The 22,178-nt window shown below is 43.0% G+C and overlaps 1 protein-coding gene and 1 long non-coding RNA gene across 2 annotated transcripts; one reads left to right on the forward strand and one right to left on the reverse strand.

Annotated features, from left to right (window-relative positions):
• The first annotated feature begins 512 nt into the window (after positions 1–512).
• Positions 513–1,373, forward strand: LOC123487310. Its single transcript, XR_006659723.1, has 3 exons — positions 513–620; positions 1,052–1,106; positions 1,296–1,373. It is a non-coding gene; the product is annotated as an uncharacterized LOC123487310 (long non-coding RNA).
• Positions 1,374–4,498: 3,125 nt separating this feature from the next.
• LOC121564137 (deleted in malignant brain tumors 1 protein-like) lies at positions 4,499–9,144 on the reverse strand. The gene is made up of 7 exons (XM_045218534.1): positions 9,084–9,144; positions 8,200–8,514; positions 7,835–8,074; positions 6,663–6,983; positions 5,586–5,906; positions 5,394–5,482; positions 4,499–4,798 (listed from the first exon to the last, which is right to left on the reverse strand). The coding sequence occupies exons 1-7, from the start codon at positions 9,142–9,144 to the stop codon at positions 4,658–4,660; spliced, it is 1,488 nt and encodes a 495-aa protein (XP_045074469.1). The 3' UTR covers positions 4,499–4,657.
• Between the last annotated feature and the right edge of the window lie 13,034 nt (positions 9,145–22,178).

Raw genomic sequence — 22,178 nt, forward strand, 5'->3', positions numbered from 1 at the left:
ATATATATATTTTTACACACTTGTATTTTTTTGACTGTCAATATGTCTTTGTTGTAAATGTGTTGGCGCCAAACTGGTGGCAGTTGGGAAAAAAGTAAATAGTTGTCAGAGTTGCAGAATTAATTTAAAATAATGCCATTGTTGATTAGATGCTTTTTTCATTAATTAGGCTATTTTCTTTTGAAAACGCATGGACAATATGGACACAGACACACTATATAGGAATACTTTAAAACAGTTACTCAGGTTAAAATTTCCAAAGTTACCATAGAACATTCCAGTAACTTTGGTAAATTACCGCTAGCTTAGCAACTCTAACAGGAACCTAACAGGTAACTATCCAGTCACAGTGCAGATCTCTCTCTGAATGGCAGACACCATTTGACCTCTAACCCCTGCTATCCTCTAACCCCATTGGTTCATGACAGACATTTGACCTCTAACCCTTGGTTTCCTTGAACCCCATTGGTCCATGACAGACATTTAACCTCTAACCCTTGGTATCCTTGAACCCCATTGGTCCAGGTGAGAAGAAGAGGTCGTTGGGGCGTGACTACCACCCTCTGTGTCTGAAGTGTCAACAGTGTCAGAGACAGTTGACCCCAGGACAACATGCAGAGGTATGGAGAGAGAGAGAGAGAGAGAGGGGTGAGGGAGGGGAGGAGAGGGGGAAAGGTAGTATCAACAGTGTCATAGACAGCTGACCCCAGGACAACATGCTGAGGTACAAAGACAGGGGGGGGAGGGAGGGAGGGAGGGAGGGAGGGAGGTATAACGTGGAGGGGGAGATGTAGGAGGGAGAGGAGGAAGTGAAGGGGGAGAGAGAGTAAGTCAGGGAGAGAAGGGGGAGGGGAGAGAGATGGAGGGGGGAGTCAGGGAGAGAGGTGGAAAGATAGTATAATTATATCTATCTATCTATCTATCTATCTATCTATCTATCTATCTATCTATCTATCTATCTATCTATCTATCTATCTATCTATCTATCTTTCTATCTGTGTATATCTATGTATCTAATGAACTAAGATGTTTTCTGTGCATTGTGGTTCAGCATGATGAGAAGCCCTACTGCACTAACTGTTACATGAAGACGTTCGGTCCCAGAGGTAGCTACTCCCTGGTGATGTACTGTACCAAATGGCAGCCTATTCCCATAAATATGGTGCATACAGTAAGTCTCTCATGTATCTCTCTCTCTCTCTCTCTCTCTCTCTCTCTCTCTCTCTCTCTCTCTCTCTCTCTCTCTCTCTCTCTCTCTCTCTCTCTCTCTCTCTCTCTCTCTCTCTCTCTCTCAGCAGGTAAGGGGAGAATGATGTCATACTGTCACAGCTCAGCCTCCTCTTCCTCTTCCTCCTCCTAGGAACCAGTCTAACCAAAAAAACAACCAAAATACAACCTAATGAAAACTAACAGCCTATCAACAAGGATCTACGTTCAACCAACCTGACATTCAGCCAACAAGCCAATGACTAAACAACTAGGCCCAACATTCAACCAACCAACCAATGTTCGACCAACCAATAAATAACCAATAGACAACCAACCTGACATTTAATTAACTACTATCCAACCAACCTGACATTTAATTAACTACTATCCAACCAACAGACATCAGTCTCACTCTGAAAGTCCCCCTCTTTCAGTCAATCATAAAACAACTACCTGGACCACAACTTTGTGCTCAATGGAGACAACGGTTGTTCTTCAATAAACCAAAAGCTCCTACAGCCGTCTTGTTGCAGTGTGTGAGTTAATCACAGGGTCCCTTTAGGCCTCAACACACATCCTTATACTACACATGTACTGGAGTGGACACTCCCTAGCAAGATAATGTCTAGAATACCACCGGAGTTCTGAACACACACACACACACACTTACAGAATTGGAGTGTAGCTATGCACCTCTCCCTTTCTCTGTCATCAACCAAAGCCAGAGAAGGAGTTTGTGTATGTGTATGTGTGTGTGTGTGTGTGAGAGAGAGCGAGAGAGCGAGAGAGCGAGAGAGAGAGAGAGAGAGAGAGAGAGAGAGAGAGAGAGAGAGAGAGAGTGAAAACCACAGTGTGCCATCACAGCTGCAAGATTTGCCACAAGAAAAGGTCAACCAGTGAAGAACAAACACCATTGTAAATACAACCCATATTATGTTTATTTATTTTCCCATTTGTACTTTAACTATTTGCACATTGTTACAACACTGTATATATACATAATATGACATTTGAAATGTCTTTATTCTTTTGGAACTTCTTAGTGTAATGTTTACTGTTAATATTTATTGTTTATTTCACTTTTGTTTACTATCTACTTCACTTGCTTTGGCAATGTTAACATACGTTTCCCATGCCAATAAAGCCCTTAAATTGAAATTGAAATTGAGAGAGAGAGAGAGAGAGAGAGAGAGAGAGAGAGAGAGAGAGTGAGGAGTAGAGAGAGAGAGGAGCACAGAGAGAGGGAGGAGAGAGAGGAGTGGGTTGGGAGGGAGGGCAGAGGAGAGAGAGAGAGAGAGTGAGAGAGAGCACAGTCTGCTGGAATGGGCATTTGAGCGAGACAGAGCTGGTACACATGCACACAAACACACACACACACACACTTCTTCCTGTTCCTCTATTAGTAGTGGAACACTTCCCCCTGTTCCTCTGTTAGTAGTGGAACACACTTCCCCCCTGTTCCTCTGTTAGTAGTGGAACACACTTCCCCCTGTTCCTCTGTTAGTAGTGGAACACTTCCCCCTGTTCCTCTGTTAGTAGTGGAACACACTTCCCCCTGTTCCTCTGTTAGTAGTGGAACACACTTCCCCCTGTTCCTCTGTTAGTAGTGGAACACTTCCCCCTGTTCCTCTGTTAGTAGTGGAACACACTTCCCCCTGTTCCTCTGTTAGTAGTGGAACACACTTCCCCCAAAAACGTGCTGCCTGCCTGGTTTGCTTAATATACGGAATTTGAAATAAATTATATAAAAACAATTCTTTGATCATTAAGTATATTTAAAACCAAATGTTTTACTGGGTGACTTTCACTTTTACTTGAGTCATTTTCTGTTAAGGTGTCTTTTCTTTTACTCAAGTATGACAGTTGGATACTTTTTCTACACTGCTTCCATCCAGCTATCTACTATCATTATCATATGTGTGAAAAACTTGGTTGGAAATCACACAAGACTGATCTCAGTTAATTCATACTGTATGTTGTAGTCTTTCCAAGAGAGAAATCACACAAGACTGACAGCCTGTGAGTTTATTAAAAGCATTCAGTGATTACATGGCAGTTTAGAGAGCAACAGGTCTTTATCTGTAAAGGGTAAATAACATAACATCAACATAATCTGCACTCACATCACAAATATGAAACACTTCTCAACAATACCTTTGAGATCATTGATATATATTACCATATTTATTTACTTTAATTTGATTAATTGATTGATTTGCACACAGCATATTCACAATTTAATGTATATCAGACCTGAACTAAGTACTATACTTTCTCTGTAACCCACAGATCATAAGAGAATAACATCATTATCTCTATATACTACTAACATCATAACAATAATCTACATAATGATCAATACCATAATATTTATAATGAATAACATCATTATCTCTATACTACTAACAACATAATAATAATCTACATCAGTCAATATCATAAAATGTATGATCAACAACATCATGAGAGGTAAACAACAGCAACAAAACAAACCCCAACAACAAACTAAAATGACCCCTTTATTCAGATGTTTCAAAATACAAAGAATGAACAGATGATTATAATAATACATGGACTAATAATGGAAACACTTCAAGATAAAGAATCTAAGAGAAACACTAAATAAGATAAAGACATAAGGACAAAAGCTAAAAGCAGCAATGCATTCTGGAACACAAAACAGACCTAATTGAGCTACTCTCTAAAAATAATTAAAACCCCATGTTACCCAAAACCCCATGATACCCAAAACCCCATGTTACCAAAACCCCATGTTACCCAAAACCCCATTTACCCAAAACCCCATGTTACCCAAAACCCCACGGTACCCAAAACCCCACGCTACCCAAAACCCCATGTTACCAAAACCCCATGTTACCAAAACCCCATGATACCCAAAACCCCATGTTACCCAAAACCCCATGTTACCCAAAACCCCATGTTACCAAAACCCCATGTTACCAAAACCCCATGTTACCAAAACCCCATGTTACCAAAACCCCATGTTACCAAAACCCCACGCTACCCAAAACCCCATGTTACCAAAACCCCATGTTACCAAAACCCCATGTTACCAAAACCCCATGTTACCCAAAACCCCATTTACCCAAAACCCCATGTTACCCAAAACCCCATTTACCCAAAACCCCATGTTACCAAAACCCCACGGTACCCAAAACCCCCACGGTACCAAAACCCCATGTTACCCAAAACCCCATGTTACCATGGTGGTACAAAACAAACAAAAATGTATAATGGTGGTTACAATCACTCCTTTTAGATTTCTTCCAAAGTTATAAAAAGAGAAACTAATTCTTAACTTGTGTTATTAAAATTAGAACCACTTAAGGTTTGTCACCACATTTTAAACACCAGTCCACTGCTGACCATAGATTTAAAACACAAAACTGACCTAAGATCAGCATGTAGGGTCAGCATCATTCTACTCCTACTCAGTCCCCTGGGCTGCTCTCTCCTCTCCCGGTCCAGCTTCAGCTCTGGAGCTCAGAGAGACCATCTCCATGGCATTGGCATCAACATAAAGATCCATGCTGCTCACCCTGTTCACTCTCTTCTGCCTCCTGGTGGTCTAGGGAGACACAGCACCAAGAGTGAGTGAGTGAGTCAGTCATGGACTAATAATGGAAACACTTCAAGATAAAGAATCTAAGAGAAACACTAAATAAGATGAAGACATAAAGACAAAAGCTAAAAGCAGCAATACATTCTGGAACACAAAACAGACGTAATTGAGCTACTCTCTAAAAATAATCAAAACCCCATGTTACCCAAAACCCCATGTTACCAAAACCCCATGTTACCAAAACCCCATGTTACCCAAAACCCCATGTTACCAAAACCCCATGTTACCAAAACCCCATGTTACCATGGTTGCAAAAAAACAAACTAAAAGGAATCATGGTGGTTGCTGTCACTCTTTTTAGATGTCTTCCAAGATTCTAGAAAGATAAACTAATTCTGAACTTTTCAGCTATTATTAAAATCCCGGTCTCTCGTTCTCTCTGTGTGTGTGTCTCTGTGTCTCGTTCTCTGCGTGCGCGCGTCTCATTCTCATCTGGTTAATCACACACCTTAAACACAGATATAGACCAATGTAGAATCTGAACCCTGCTCATAGACACAAACATTTAAATGACTTGTAACGTCTGAGTAAATGTCTTTACCTTGTAGTACAGGTAGAAGGTGGTGATGGCTGTCAGTAGGATCAGCAGCACTACAACGTGTCTGATGATGAAGGCTGGTAGAGGAGAGGCTGCAAACAGAAACACCTTTGATGAGGGGACTGATCATCATCACATAGATCTGTGGGAAATCTGTCAATGACAAAGTTAGAAGTCTGGTTCATGTTCAGTTACCTGTGACGGTGAGGGAGAAGAGCTCACTCTCAGAAGAGAAGTTATGAGAGAAAACATAATTGTCATAAACACAGCTGTAGTTCCCTTGGTGGGAGTCATCTGCAGCAGGGAAGAGGAAGGCAGCAGAGTGATTGACAGCTGGCTGGGTCTGGGTTCTGTTGGAGCCGGTGAACGTGAGGAGGAAGGAGCCTCCTGGGTACTGTGGCTGAGTGGAGCAGGTGATGGTGAAGTTGTAGCCCCTAAACACTTCAGGCCCCTGGTGGCCCCTGGAGACCCCTCCCATTGAGTCAGTCAGGAAGATATCAGGCTGGACCAGGAGATCTGTAACAATAAAAGAGAACAAGAAAAACCTCTTCAACTAGTTTCCTATAGATATGACAATAACATCAGCATGTAACAGTGCTAGCCACCCTCCCTCACAGGGCAACATGAGTAGTGGGCCTACAGTCACTGGGACAACATATGTTGATATCAGGCTGAAGCAGGACATCTGGAACAAGAGGAGAGAAAAAGAAAACGTAGCTCCTCAACTACTTTCCTCATTTAGATATGACAATAACATGACATGTGACAGTGGCAGTGAGTAGAGACGTTCACTGAGATAACACTCAAATACAAAAGCATTCTGGGATATTTAAGTTGTATTTGATTCCTACTTGACTGAGTGATCTATTTTGCAATGCAGATTTACAAGCTAAATAGTCATCGTGAGAGGTGCAGAGGAAGTTGTATGAATGAAGGAAATCAATTGAATATAATTATAATATCTTGATATTTCCTGAGCAGATCTCTGAGTCCAGGAAGGAGATTTAATACATGGCCAAAAGAATGTGGTCCTCTGTAGCTCAGCTGGTAGAGCACGGCGCTTGTAACGCTAATGTAGTGGGTTCGATCCCCGGGACCACCCATACACAAAAAAAAAAATGTATGCACGCATGACTGTAAGTCGCTTTGGATAAAAGCGTCTGCTAAATGGCATATTATTATTTATTATTATGAGGGGACTGGTCATCATCATAAAGATCTGTGGGAAATCTGTCAATGACAAAGTTATAAGTCTGGTTCATGTTCAGTTACCTGTGACGGTGAGGGAGAGGAGCTCACTCTCAGAGAAGAAGTTATGAGAGAAAACATAATTGTCATAAACACAGCTGTAGTTCCCTTGGTGGGAGTCATCTGCAGCAGGGAAGAGGAAGGCAGCAGAGTGATTGACAGCTGGCTGGGTCTGGCTTATCTTGGAGCCGGTGAACGTGAGGAGGAAGGAGCCTCCTGGGTACTGTGGCTGAGTGGAGCAGGTGATGGTGAAGCTGTGGCCCCATAACATCTCGGGCCCCTGGTGGCCCCTGGAGACCCCTCCCATTGAGTCAGTCAGGAAGATATCAGGCTGGACCAGGAGATCTGTAACAATAAAAGAGAACAAGAAAAACCTCTTCAACTAGTTTCCTATAGATATGACAATAACATCAGCATGTAACAGTGCTAGCCACCCTCCCTCACAGGGCAACATGAGTAGTGGGCCTACAGTCACTGAGACAACATATGTTGATATCAGGCTGAAGCAGGACATCTGGAACAAGAGGAGAGAAAAAGAAAACGTAGCTCCTCAACTACTTTCCTCATTTAGATATGACAATAACATGACATGTGACAGTGGCAGTGAGTAGAGACGTTCACTGAGATAACGTTCAAATACAAAAGCATTCTGGGATATTTAAGTTGTATTTGATTCCTACTTGACTGAGTGATGTATTTTGCAAAGCAGACTGACAAGCTAAACAGTCATTGTGAGAGGGGAAGAGGAAGTTGTATGAATGAAGGAAATCAGTTGAATATAATTATAGTATCTTGATATTTCCTGAGTAGATCACTGTGAGTCTAGGAAGGAGATTTAATACATGGCCAAAAGAATGTGGAACTCGGTAGTGAGTGTTGCAACCGAGGATAATTTTGACGCTTCCTCGCTTCAGCGGTCCGTTCTGTGAGCTTGTGTGGCCTACCACTTCACGGCTGAGCCGCTGTTGCTCCTAGACGTGCCACGTTGAAAGTCACTGAGCTCTTCGGCCATTCTACTACCAATGGTGGTCTATGGACTGTATGGCTGTGTGCTCGATTTATACACCTGTCAGCAACAGGTATGGCTGAAACAGCCTAATCCACTAATGTCCACATACATTTGGCCACATAGTGTATCTTGTTATTACCTGAGCAGATCATTGTGAGTCCAGGAAGGAGATTATAAATTCTCCCACACTCCCTCAGTGAAGGCTCAGACCCAGAACAGTGAACTATAAACCCTCTAGTGGTGTTTCCAGGTAGAACTGAAACAGTGGAGCCACAACCCAGCTGTCTACACACTACTGCAGCTACAGCCTTGGCCTCCTTCTTGTTCCAGTCTAAAGTTCCCACAGTCCTCCACTTTCCCTGGTTGTACCGCTCCACTCCACCAGCACAGCGACTGCCTCCTCCTACCAGCCTCACATCATCAGGCTCTGAGAAAAGAAGAGAGAGAGACAGTAATCTTACTATTTTCTCACTAAAACACACCTATATTGCCTCTCATATTCTTCACTCCATGGGAGAAACAATGTTGATTGAGTGACAAACTGTTTCTTACCTGAGCAGGTGAGTCCAACTGCATTACCAGGTAGGCAGGTGTTGTTTTTTCTGTCTGAGGTGTCACAGTCCAGGAGAAGGGACTCATTGCCTTTACACTGGAACTCTTTATCCCAGGTCTGACCCTCACCTTCTCCATAGAGCCCCCCCTGTAGAGCTGCAGGAGCCCCACAGCCAAGCTCCCCACAGACTACCTCTGCATCCTGCTGGTCAAAGTCAGCTTCACACACTGAGGCCCAGGACTGATTGGACTGATTGGACTTCACCTCCAGTCTCCCAGAGCAGAGACCAGCTCCATCCACAAGCTGCACAGACTCTGGAGAAAAAGAGTTGGTGGAACATTCAATCAGTTTTGTTGATGACACTGTCAAGGACTAAACACAAATATGTTGGATAAAAGATTGTAGTTTGCTATGTTTGATACTGGTAGAGCACGGCGCTTGTTAGTAGGTAGTGGGTTCGATCCCGCAACCCCCACACCACACAAAAAATGGGGGTAAGTCGCTGAGTCTGCTAAATGGCATATTATATTTATAATAGTCACTCAGGACAGGGTTGGGAATAATGCAGGCAGGAGACAGGAATAAGTTCACTTCACTTTATAGAAAATAAACAGCTGGACATCCATCAGGCAGCTTCACTTCAGTAACATCTGAACTACAATGATCTGCCCATGCACATCTCCCATAAACCAATATGACAAACACAAATATGTTTAAATACATCTAACATCTCTCCCTCTTTAAATGAAAAACACATAAAACATGATATATGCTAATCTTGTATAATGTACAAATTAAATCTCTCAATATTACCAGTGTCTTACCTGAACAGATCACATGAAGAGAATATCCACCATTACAGACAGTAGGTCCTACTCCACACTCTGTAATAGTAGACTCATTTCCACTGCATATTCTCCATAGTGAGACTCCTCCTCTTCCATCTTCAACCAGAGGTCCTGCAGATTCAGCTACAACATTCCCACAGCCCAGCTCTCTACACACAACCTTAGCCTCTATCATGCTCCAATACCATGTATAACATAGACGTAACCACTCTCCTCTGTAGAAGACTTCCACTGTCCCAGAACAGGAAGTGGTCCCATTCACCAGTCTGACTGAGTGTTCAGCTGTAAACAGCAGAGAGGAAAACACAGTGGTGAGGACAGATTATGACAGGGCTTCTGTTATTCTAACAGCAGTAATGCTTTGTGGTTGACAAGTATTAGTAGTTCCATAAAACAGTACTTGATATTGGGTTTTAGAATGGTGTGTATGGACACATGAATTTCTCCATGTGGGATAATAAAGTAGACTAATATTGAACTGCTATAATCACTGTAGATTTATACTCTACCTACCTGGTGGACTGATGCTTTGAGCCTGGATATCTGAGGAGAAAGAGAGAGAGAGAGAGAGAGAGAGAGAGAGAGAGAGAGAGAGAGAGAGAGAGAGAGAGAGAGAGAGAGAGAGAGAGAGAGAGAGCAGAGGTTAAATGAACATCAACATGACCTTTCATGATGTGATGGGGAAGATAGGCTTATCGATGGTATGATGCAACAACACACGTGTGTACACACACTATAGATACAAAAGTATGTGGACACCCCTTCAAATTAGTGGATTCTATTCCAGCCACACCCCTTCCTGACAGGTGTATAAAATCGAGCACACAGCCATGCAATCTCCATAGACAAACATTGGCAGTAGAATGGCCCATACAGAAGACCTCATTGACTTTCAATGTGGCACCTTCACAGGATGCCACCTTTCCAACAAGTAATTTAGTAAAATGTCTGCCCTGCTGGAGCTGCCTCGGTCAACTGTAAGTTCTGTTATTGTGAAGGGAAACGTCTAGGAGCAACAACGGCTCAGCGTGAAGTGGTAGGCCACACAAGCTCACAGAACGGGACCGCCGAGTGCTGAAGAGGGTAGCGTGTAAAAACCGTCTGTCCTCGGTTGCAACACTCACTACGAGTTCCAAACTGCCTCTGGAAGCAACGTCAGCACAAGAACTGTTAGTTGGGAGCTTCATGAAATGGGTTTCCATGGTTGAGCAACCGAACAAAAGCCTAAGATCACCATGAGCAATGCCAAGCATCGGCTGGAGTGATGTAAAGCCCGCCGCCATTGGACTCTGGAGCATTGAAAACGTGTTCTATGGAGTGATGAATCACGCTTCACCATCTGGCAGTCCAAAGGGAAAAAATCCACGCAGCAATGTATATTTAACATTACCTCACTAATGCTCTTGTGGCTGAATGGAAGCAGGTCCCCGCAGCAATGTTCCAACATCTAGTGGAAAGCCTTCTCTGAACAGTGGAGGCTGTCATAGCAGCAAAGGGGGACCAACTTCATACTAATGGTCATGACTTTGGAATGAGATGTTTGACAAGCAGGTGTCCACATACTTTTGGTCATTTAGTGTACATTCCCTTTCCATGGAAATGTGTAACTCTCTTTGCAGATGAGTTTATATCTAATTTAATACCTTTGCTTTGTCTGTTTTTTAAATCATTCATTTCAGAGGTCAGAGGTCAAGCTGAGCCGGACCAAAAGTGGAAGAGTGGAAAAGGTTACTGGTTGTGATGACATCACTGGTTAGAAGTCAGTGATGAAAAGATATTCAGTTGACTGCATGTTAGTCTGTTGATGTTAATTTAACCTCTCTCTCTCTCTCTCTCTCTCCCTCTCCCTCTCCCTCTCCCTCTCCCTCTCCCTCTCCCTCCCTCCTGTTGATCTTGACTCAGGTAACAGACCTCTAACTTCTACCCCCCCTACTCCTGCTCTAACATACAGTATCTCACAAAACTGAATACACCCCTCGCATTTTTGTAATCAATAACATAATTATCTATATACTACCAACAACATCATAACAATACTCTACATCATAATCAATATCATAACATTGATAATCAATAACATAATTATCTCTATACTACAAACAACATTATAACAATAATCTGACAGTTTGAACCAAGGAAGCCTTGTGGTAGACCAATGTGGTTGATTAACAGAGCATCTGAGTGTGTCCCAATAATATCTCCTTTCTCCTGAAGTGTGCACTTGTTCACTACTTCCCATAATCTAAAAGCATTGGATTGGTGGAGGCATGGACTAGTGGGAGTTTCCACCATATTTATAATGTTGACGTAACCCTATCACCACAGGCTCAGATAAATCCATAGAGTAAAAGTATGGTGAAAAGGTCCACTCAGTACATAATAAACCTGGTATGACTAAACTCGCTAAAGAAAAACCAAAGAGACCAGGGTTCTTACCTGCAGATAGAATGTGTATATAAAAAGAATGAATAATGAATGATCCACTTGCAATCAATTGGCAATACACACAATACAATAATATTTTAAGATAACCTAAACCCGGGTGATAAACTGAAAATGTTCGTTGGCGCCGTTGGAGCTATAAAAAACAAACAGTCTAACCCCACAGTTATCACGGTAGAAAGCCCTTGAAACCAACAGTTGACTATTTATAATCCAATAGGCAGAAAGTGCCCTGCATGCTTCCGAAAACGATGTCCAGTGTCCCCGAAGCCCTTAAATGACCTCAGACTAAACTGTCCTCTCCAGCTCCCGATCCGACGAACCCAAGCAGCTCCCGAAGCCACTGCCAGTGGCACTGGAACCTTCGTCAATACAGCCAAGCAGCAAGCGAATTGAGACGACTCATTTCTAAAATATTCAACTATACATCTTATTTTGTTAAGGTAAGTAAAGTAGAGTGCATTTAAAACCAATTCGGGGAAAAAAACGTACACAAAATGTTTTCCAACTTCACAAGCGCACCTCTCCCCTCTGTTCACCTTCCCAAGTTCTCTCACGTCACCCCGCTCCTCCGCACACTCCACTGGCTTCCAGTTGAAGCTCGCATCTGCTACAAGACCATGGTGCTTGCCTACGGAGCTGTGAGGGGAACGGCACCTCCGTACCTTCAGGCTCTGATCAGTCCCTACACCCAAACGAGGGCATTGCGTTCATCCACATCTGGCCTGCTGGCCCCCCTTCCTCTGCGGAAGCACAGTTCCCGCTCAGCCCAGTCAAAACTGTTCGTTGCTCTGGCACCCCAATGGTGGAACAAGCTCCCTCACGACGCTAGCACAGCGGAGTCACTCACCACCTTCCAGAGACACTTGAAACCCCACCTCTTTAAGGAATACCTGGGATAGGATAAAGTAATCCTTCTACGCCCCCTTACCCCACCCCCAAAAAAATTAAATAAAACATATTGTAAAGTGGTTGTTCCACTGGCTATAAGGTGAATGCACCAATTTGTAAATCGATAAGAGCGTCTGCTAAATGACGTAAATGTAAATGTAAATGATGTCACCATAGTCTAGGACCGATAGGAACGTTGACTGAATAATCTGCTTTCTACTGTTTAGCGAGAGGCAGGACCTGTTTCTATAGAAGAAGCCCATTTCTATTCTCAGCTTCTTAACTAACTCATCAATATGCTTTTTAAAAAGACAGCTTTTCATCTATCCAGATTCCCAGATATTTATAAGCAGGGACACAATCAATATGGACACCATTCAAAGTACATTAAATCAGTTATTTTGATGTGCACTAGAGAACAACATATACTGAGTTTTCCCTGCATTCAATGCTCATTTCAGGTCAATAAAGTTTTTCTGTAATTCCATGAAGGCAGACTGTAGTTCAGATAGAGCCTGGTCAACCGTGGGGGAAATAGCATACACAACAACTATCAACTGTATACAAGTGGAGGTTACAGTTTTTTATAGACAAGTCAATATTGTTAATGTAAACAGCATAGGTGCAACTTTGGTTTTAGAAGTGGGGGAGACATAACTTTATTTATATTCATTTTTGTTTTTATCCAGTTGGATAAACACTCCAAACAGCCTACCCGACTGCTCAGAACCCTCCGCATGGTCCTAAAGCACACTGTCGCCTGATTTAACACCATCAGTAGATACACGTTGAGTTCTATCTGTCAAGTCATTTTTTTACCAGTTACATGCAGCCTGGTCTAGGCCAATTGAGCCAAGCCTCTGAATTAGCAGTGAGTGATCAACAGCCTTTGACAGGTCAATGAAGAGGGCAGCACAATGTTGCCTTCTATCCTTACAGTGAACCAAATCATTTATAACTAGAGATGCAGCAGAGATAGTGCTATGACCTGGTCTAAAACCCCACTGATGTACATTTAGAATACATCTTAGCTGATAATTAATTAAGGATTCTAATATTTTAGCTAGGCAAAAAAGTTTATAAATAGGGCGATAATTATTTAGGTCACAAGGGGTCACCACCTGTGTGAAGGGGGAGTACATGGGCCGCCTTCCAAACCTTGGAGATAGTACCAGATATAACTGTCAGGTTACGGGTTGATGATTCAGCAACCAGGGGGGCAGAGAGCTGCAGTAGAAATGGATCAAGCATATCAGCCCCAGTGGATTTTAAAAAAACATAAATCTTAAGCAAGACATCTAGCACATCACAGATAGTAAATTGTTGAAATGAAACAAAGATTGACTAGAAGGTTAGGGACAAGAAACGTATTCTACCTAAGCTACATCAACACAATGTAATGAATAATGTTATTATTGTTTTCAAGTGAGTACACAACTCTAGTCTAGGCTGTAAACTGCAGTGAATAGCCCAGGTCATTTTAATAACCGTTCAAAAGCCAGGCGTTTTGAATACATATTAATTTCAAAATAACTGCACCTAGCCTGTCTGATTTGGATCAGTTATGGGTTTTTACTCGGCAGTTTAACCTAGAAGGTCCAGGAACATTAGCAGGACAGTAATATTCTCTATTTTGTCATGATGTATCATCTAACAGAAACAGGCTAATGCATATGAATTATAATAATGCGTGAGCGCGGAGGAAGTTGGATCCATTCTTTCCGTGTTTGGCGTCAGTGTTTTCAACAGCGTTTGAAAATGAGGTGGGGACTCCTGGGCTCCTCTCTCCTCTCTCCTCGCCTCCTTCTCAAAACCCATTGGAGGAGAAGGTCAGAGGGGAAACCCTCCGGCTTTCTCATCTAATGGGTTTTGAGAAGGAGTCAAGGAGAGAGGAGTGAGGACGCAAGGATTATGCAATTGAGAATCTCCTCATTAGTGGAGAGGGAAAAACAAGTGTGGATATCTGAAGGTGGGTGTTGCTAAATAAGTGGGAGGATCAACAGAAGTGGGTGTATGGAAACATAACAGCTATTTGGGCAGATTGGTTGCCACTCAAAACCGTTTTGCGTGGCTGCTTGCTGCTTCCTTGTTGCATTTTAGTTAAGCGGGTTAGGCAGGTTAGGAGAATTAAGGTGGGAGGTTAGGATAATTAACGTGTCAGGTTAGGATAAATAACGTGGCAGGTTAGGATAATTAAGGTGTCAGGTTAGGATAATTAACATGTCAGGTTAGGATAATTAACGTGGCAGGTTAGGAGAACTAACTTAGCTGGTTAGGATAATTAACGTGGCAGGTTAGGATAATTAACATATCAGGTTAGGTAGCTTAGTGGGTAAGAGCGTTGTGCCAGTAACCGAAAGGTCGCTGGTTCTAATCCCCGAGCCGACTAGGTGAAAAATCTGTCGATGTGCCCTTGAGCAAGGCACTTAACCGTAAGTCGCTCTGGATAAGAGCGTCTGCTAAATGACTAAAATGTAAATGTAAGTAACGTGTCAGGTTGGGATAATTAACGTGGCAGGTTAGGATAATTAACATGTTAGGATAATTAATGTGTCAGGTTAGGATAATTAACATGTCAGGTTGGGATAATTAACGTGGCAGGTTAGGAGAACTAACTTAGATGGTTAGGATAATTAACGTGGCAGGTTAGGGTAATTAACGTGGCAGGTTAGGATAATTAACGTGGCAGGGTGTAGGAGTAACCTAGCAGATCAGGATAATGAGGTTAAGATTAGAAAAGAGTTAGGGTTAGGTTTAGCTAAATTGCTACAAGGAAGCAGCAAGCAGCCACACAAAAAATGGTCTTGAGTGGCAACCAATCTGCCCAATTAGCTGATGTGTTTCCATACACCCACTTCTGTTGATCCTCCCACTTATTTAGCAACAACCACTTTCAGACACACTCCATGTATGCAGTTACCCTCTGGGAGAATCTCAATTGTATACTCCTCCCGTTCTCTCTCTTCACCTCCTCTAAACCCATTGGAGGAGAAGGTCAGAGGGGCGGGACCTCTGGCTTTCTCATCCAATGGGTTTTGAGAAGGAGGCGAGGAGTATGCAATTGAGATTCTCCCCATGACTGTGAAAGGGTGCCATAAAGTAGTGTGCACTGTATAGAGCTCGCCAGCTTGTAGTCTAAATGAATGGGGAAAGACTAGGGTTTTGGGATAAACGCTGAAAATAAGGTCTGAGATGAACACAGGCTTAGTAGATCTTATACGTTTTGTTCTATGAGATAATATCAGTCAGGTAACATGACCTTTATGAATTATGAAGCCTTTATGGGCTTTTTCTGATTAAATATATGCTTCAAATTTCACAAAAAGTGACGTTAGCTGATGAAGATTATCTCATAGAATAAAACGTAGGCTATAAGATCTCCTAAGCCTGTGTTTACCACAGACCTTATCGTCGGAATTTATCCAACAACCCGACAAAAACTCCATTAATTTCCCCGTAGGATTTGTCCAATGAACCGAGGTGGAGTTTGTGCCTACAAAAAGTCTCCATTACTATTGCTCTGTATAGGGCAGTGGTCCCCAACCTTTTTCAGTTACCCAGAGGACCCTCTCATGTGCATTTTACCAGTAACCCTCTGGTCTCATGAGACTTCTTAAGTACCCCCTGTGGATAGTCCTAGTACCCCTGGTTGGGAAACACTGCTAGTGAATAGGATCCCTTTGTCTTCCTGTCGTACAGTTAAATGTCCACTAGATGGCAATGTTTACCCAGTCTGGGCCAGGGTTGCACTACAGAACTAACACTGCTGAACCAGGCCTACGGTGGAAAACAATCCTTTATCAAGGTTATGGGTCCATTCATATCTAGCTAGGCCTGTATTCATTTTTATATAGTATTTTAGATCCTAATGAATAACATTACATGGACAATGGGGACCTGATCCTAGATCAGCAGTACTCCTATTTTTCTCCTGATTGAAATGGCAAAACCTCACCACACGCACATTACGTTAATTATCCTAACCCGCTACGTTAGTTCTCCTAACCTGCCACGTTAATTATCCTATCCTGCCACGTTAATTCTCCTAACCTGCTAAGTTAATTCTCCTAATCGGCTATGTTAATTATCCTAACCTGCTACACTAATTATCCTAACCTGCTAGGTTAGTTATCCTAACCTCCCACATTAATTATCCTAACCTGCTACATTAGTTATCCTAACCGCCCACATTACTTATCCTAACCTGCTACATTAGTTATCCTAACCTCCCACGTTAATTATCCTAACCTGCTACATTATATCTCCTAACCTCCGCAGTGGCGTGTATTCATGGTTGCCAAAGGAAGCCAGGCTTCCCCCCAAAAAATGACCAAGAAAAAACATATAAAATAATGTATCTTTCATCTCTCTGTGTTTTATAATTTTCCTTCAATTAGCAAGAGGCTGAATGTGCCTCACCGGAGAAAGCATCTGAGCGAGTGAAACGGTGCCCCTCTGTCTCTGTATGTGGAGGCCATTCTATCTGATGCTGTCTGGTTAAAAAGAGTAGGATGCTAACATTTGGCCTCCCTTGATCATAAAAAAGTAATTAAAATACCAAATAGCGTTGAGCTAAACTGTGAATGGTCCTGAAATAAATCAAATAATATTACAAATTGCATAATGACCCCTGCGCCCAACCGACCCCCCACCTGACCCCTCGCACCACCCCTAGGAGGCCGCCCCAGAGTTTGGGAACTACTGATCTATCTGATGCTGTCTAGTTCAAAATAATATGACACTGCTGCCGCCCTGTAGCATTGAATGCAAGGGAAGCCAGCGAACATTTGGCCTCCCTTGATAATAAAAAGGGAGGCCAAATGAGCTAAACTGTGAATGGTCCTGGCACTTACCCAGAAAGATATAAAATACAAATTAGCATACTCCTGTCTATACAGAAATAAATAAAAGCATTCAAAATAGGCTTCTAAAGCATGATTTGGGCACAGAGGATCATTCATTAGGTTTATAGACCAGACAATGAAATGATCACAACTGATCTGGTTGTATTATGGCTTTCCCCCCCAGTAAATTTACCCACACACCACTACTGAAGTTAACGAATTGCATCTAGAGCCATATTTTTTATAAATCATAGCCCAAAGGTGGTTTATTAAATTCTTCCAATTTTTCATGTATTTGTCAGTCAACTGATATCATCATAATTTTTTTAACAAAATCAAGTCCTTTGGGATCATTCTGACTCCAACGAAAAGCATCTGATTCCTCCTATAGTAATTTGATAGGACCTTCATTAAAAAGTCTGCCAACGGTATAAATAGTTAATAGAACTGCAATATAGAACTCAGATACAGACAGCTGTATTGGTGGGTATTCTCCGAAAGGTAGTTATTCTAAGGCAAATCTAAAAAAGTATTTATTTGAATCCAGGGGGACCTGTATCAGTGATTTAGACCAGATAAACAGATCACCAGCAGAAATGAAGAACCTTACGTACTCGCCTGGTTATAACTGGTTATAACTAGGTATGACCGTGTACACAATCAAAATGACCTTGCATATATGCTTAGTTGCAGTCACAACAGCTCATAAGTCTGTCAGTGGGATGAATACTTGTTGAAACTGTAATGCAGAAACCAGCTTCCCTCTAAACGTACACATAGCGCTGTATTGGTGGGTATTCTTTGAAGAATAGTTGGTTATTCCACGGGAAATGTTATATAAATACCATCATTCCTATAATATCCTCCAATATTCTATATGTGCAACTTGTTGTGGTATGTGGGTTGCTATAACATTTGGTTTGAAGTGACTTTGAGGATTTGGGCATGATTTTTGAAGCGATGCTAATGCTGGCTGTGGGGTAAGTAAATAAAGACAGATAAGACATATTTTTGGTCATTGTATCTCAGGATCAATGTATGAATTACTTTTTGCCATTTGTACTTCTACTTTTTGCACAGACAGCTCATACTCTCCTACACACACCAGCTGGCTGAGAGGGCCCTAGTGGAGCCGGCTTGCTGAGAGGGCCCTAATGGAGCCGGCTGGCTGAGCAGGCCCTAGTGGAGCCAGTTGGCTGAAAGGGCCCTAGTGGAGACGGCTGGCTGAGAGGGCCCTAGTGGAGCCAGTTGGCTGAGAGGGCCCTAGTGTAGCCGGCTTGCTGAGAGGGCTTAGTGGAGCCAGTTGGCTGAGGGTCCTAGTGGAGCCGGAATGCTGAGAGGGTCCTAGTGAAGCTCCAGCCATATTTTTGGTCATTGTTTCTCAGGATCAATGTATGAATGTATTTTTGTCGATACAATTAAATATATTTCCAATGTTGGTGTACCGCTCCTTTAAATGGCAGTCATTTTTACCACCTAAATATGACAACATTTGTATTTACTTAAAAATAAATTATACTACAATCAAATTATGGTAAATCGGCTTTTTAGTACTTACTTTGGAAAAAAGCTGCACATTATTTAAGGGAAAAATATATTGTTTTGTTTTACAGAATCTGCAAACGAATTGTCATTTAACAAAAATGATGTTTATTTCATTTCAGATAACAGTAAGTACATGTCCATTGATGTCCTTAAGAGTCGATTGATGCACTAATTAAAATAATACAATAAATCCCCATCAAAATCTGTCTGTTTAAGATAGAGATTTGTTTTTTTTGCATGGGCTGCATCTCAATCTACTTCATCCGCCTGTATGTCTGCCTTCCACATCCCGAAAATCACCATAGGTAAAGAGAAGACAGGCTATGTGCCACACTGCCCACAAAATGAGGTGGAAACTGAGCTGCCCCTCCTAACCTCCTGCCAAATAAACGATGATATGAGAGACACATATTTCCCTCAGATTACAAGGACCCCCAAATACTTTGAAAACAAATATAATATTGATAAGCTCCCATATATGTTAGGTGAAATACAGCAGCGTCCAATCATGGCAGCAAAATGTGTGACCTGTTGTGATAAGAATAGGGTAACCAGTGGAGAACAAACACCACAGTAAATAAAACCTAGGCCTAGATTTATCAGTTTATTTCATTTCCCTTGCCATTTGTACTTCTACTTTTTGCACAGACAGCTCACACTCTCCTACAAACACCAGCTGGCTGAGAGGGCCCTAGTGGAGCCACCTGGCTGAGAGGGCCTAGTGGAGCCAGCTGGCTGAGAGGGCCTAGTGGAGCCACCTGGCTGAGAGGGCCCTAGTGGAGCCACCTGGCTGAGAGGGCCCTAGTGGAGCCAGCTGGCTGAGAGGGCCTAGTGGAGCCACCTGGCTGAGAGGGCCCTAGTGGAGCCAGCTGGCTGAGAGGGCCTAGTGGAGCCACCTGGCTGAGAGTGCCCTAGTGGAGCCAACTGGCTGAGAGGGCCCTAGTGGAGCCACCTGGCTGAGAGGACCCTAGTGGAGCCAGCTGGCTGAGAGGGCCTAGTGGAGCCACCTGGCTGAGAGGGCCTAGTGGAGCCACCTGGCTGAGAGGGCCCTAGTGGAGCCACCTGGCTGAGAGGGCCCTAGTGGAGCCAGCTGGCTGAGAGGGCCCTAGTGGGCCACCTGGCTGAGAGGGCCTAGTGGAGCCAGCTGGCTGAGAGGACCCTAGTGGAGCCAGCTGGCTGAGAGGGCCTAGTGGAGCCACCTGGCTGAGAGGGCCCTAGTGGAGCCAGCTGACTGAGAGGACCCTAGTGGAGCCAGCTAGTTTATATTTCATTTACAGTGTATTGACCGACAGCCTATACAGGTCAGGACTGATACACTCATTTTTATTTTTTTGTTTTTTTATATAGTTAAATTATTAACATTTCAAATGACTTTCTCTTTTGAAACTTTTGTGTGTTTAAAGTTTACTGTTTGTGATTGTTTATTTCACTTGCTTTGTCAATGTTAACATATGTTTCCCATGTCAATGAAACCACTTTGAATTGAACTGAGAGAGAGAGTGAGAGAGAGAGAGAAGGGGAGGGGCAAAAGAGAGGAGAAATGAACATCAACATCACCTTCCATGATGTGATAGAGAAGATAGGCTTAAAGTTGGTGTGGTGCAACAACACACGTGATGTGATGGGGAAGATAGGCTTATAGTTGGTATGATGCAATAACACCCATGTGTACACACATTCCCCTTCCGTGGAAAGGTGAACCTTTCTTTGCAGATGAGTATTTATATATCATTTAATACCTTTGCTTGTGTCTGTTTTTGAAATCATTCATTTCATAGGTCAGAGGTCAAGCTGAGCCGTCAAGCTGAGCCGTATCAGAGTGGAAGAGTGGAAAAGGTAACTGGTTGTGATGACATCACTGGTGAGAAGTCAGTTATGAAAAGATATTCAGTTGACTGCGTGTTAGTCTGTCAGCCCTATCTCTTTTGACATCTCTCTCTCTCTACTCCTCTTCTCTCTCACTCTCCATCTCCCCTCCCCTCCTCCTCTGTCCCATAGCCAAAGGAAGTAGTTTGGGGGTGTAGAAATACAGCTAAACCTAGGGTATGGCTAAATGGGGTTTGTAGAAATACAGCTAAACCTAGGGTATGGCTAAATGGGGTGTGCAGAAATACAACTAAACCTAGGGTATGGCTAAATGGGGTGTGTTGAAATACAACTAAACCTAGGGTATGGCTAAATGGGGTGTGTTGAAATAGAGCTAAACCTAGTGTATGGCTAAATGGGGTGTGTATAAATAATGGGGTGTGAAGAAATACAACTAAACCTAGGGTATGGCTAAATGGGGTGTGTTGAAATAGAGCTAAACCTAGTGTATGGCTAAATGGGGTGTGTATAAATACAGCTACACCTAGGGTATGGCAAAATGGGGTCTCTATCTCCCCTCCCCTCCCCCCCCCTCTCCTCTCTCTCCACTACGCTCTCCTCCGCCCCCCACCCATCCTCTCTCCTCCGCCCCATCTCTCTCTGCTCATCTCTCGCAGCCCTTTGACATCTCCTTCTCTATCTCCCCTCCCGTCCTCTGTCCCCTCTTCTCTCTCTCCACTACCCTCCCCTCCTCTCACTCTCTCTCTCTCTCTCTCTCTCTCTCTCTCTCTCTTCCTGACATATAGCATCAGGCTTGTTGAGCTTGACTCAGTTGACTTGGGTTACAGACCTCTAGCTACCCCCTTCCCCTTGCTCTATTGAACCTTTAATAAACCTTTATTTAACTAGGCAAGTCAGTTAAGAACAAATTCTTATTTACAATGATGGCCTACCCAGGCCAAACCCTCCCCTAACCCGGACGATGCTGGGCCAATTGTGCGCCGCTCTATGGGACTCCCAATCCCGGCCGGTTGTGATATAGCCTGGGATCGAACCCGGGTCTGTACTGACGCCTCTACCACTGCGATGCAGTGCCTATGATCACTGCGCCTCTTGGGAGGCCATAGAAAAATTAGACGAATATTAAATAGATACATCATATATACTCTCATTCATTTTCATAGGGACAGATACAATCAATCATTGACACACTGAATATACAACATCACATACACCATCACACCTTAAATGACATTAGTGCCTGTCCCCAGATGGACAGTTATTGTCACGCCCTGGCTCTGGGGACTCTTTAATGTTGAGCCAGGGTGTGTAGGTTTCATTGTTTAGTTTTCTATGTTTGTGTTCTAGATCGTATAGATCTATGTTGGCCAGGGTGGTTCCCAATCAGAGGCAGCTGTAGCTTGTTGTCTCTGATTGGGGACCATACTTAGGCAGCCTGTTTGGCACTGTTATTTTTTGGGATCTTGTTCCGTTTGGTTTGTGTTATGACCTAGGACTTCACGTATCGTTTGGTTTATTGTTTTGGTTCGTGTGTGTACTAAATAAAGTATGTACGCCTATCACGCTGCGCCTTGGTCCACT

This window comes from Coregonus clupeaformis, unplaced genomic scaffold, assembly GCF_020615455.1.
Source record: "Coregonus clupeaformis isolate EN_2021a unplaced genomic scaffold, ASM2061545v1 scaf1635, whole genome shotgun sequence".
Taxonomy (NCBI): Eukaryota; Metazoa; Chordata; class Actinopteri; order Salmoniformes; family Salmonidae; genus Coregonus; species Coregonus clupeaformis.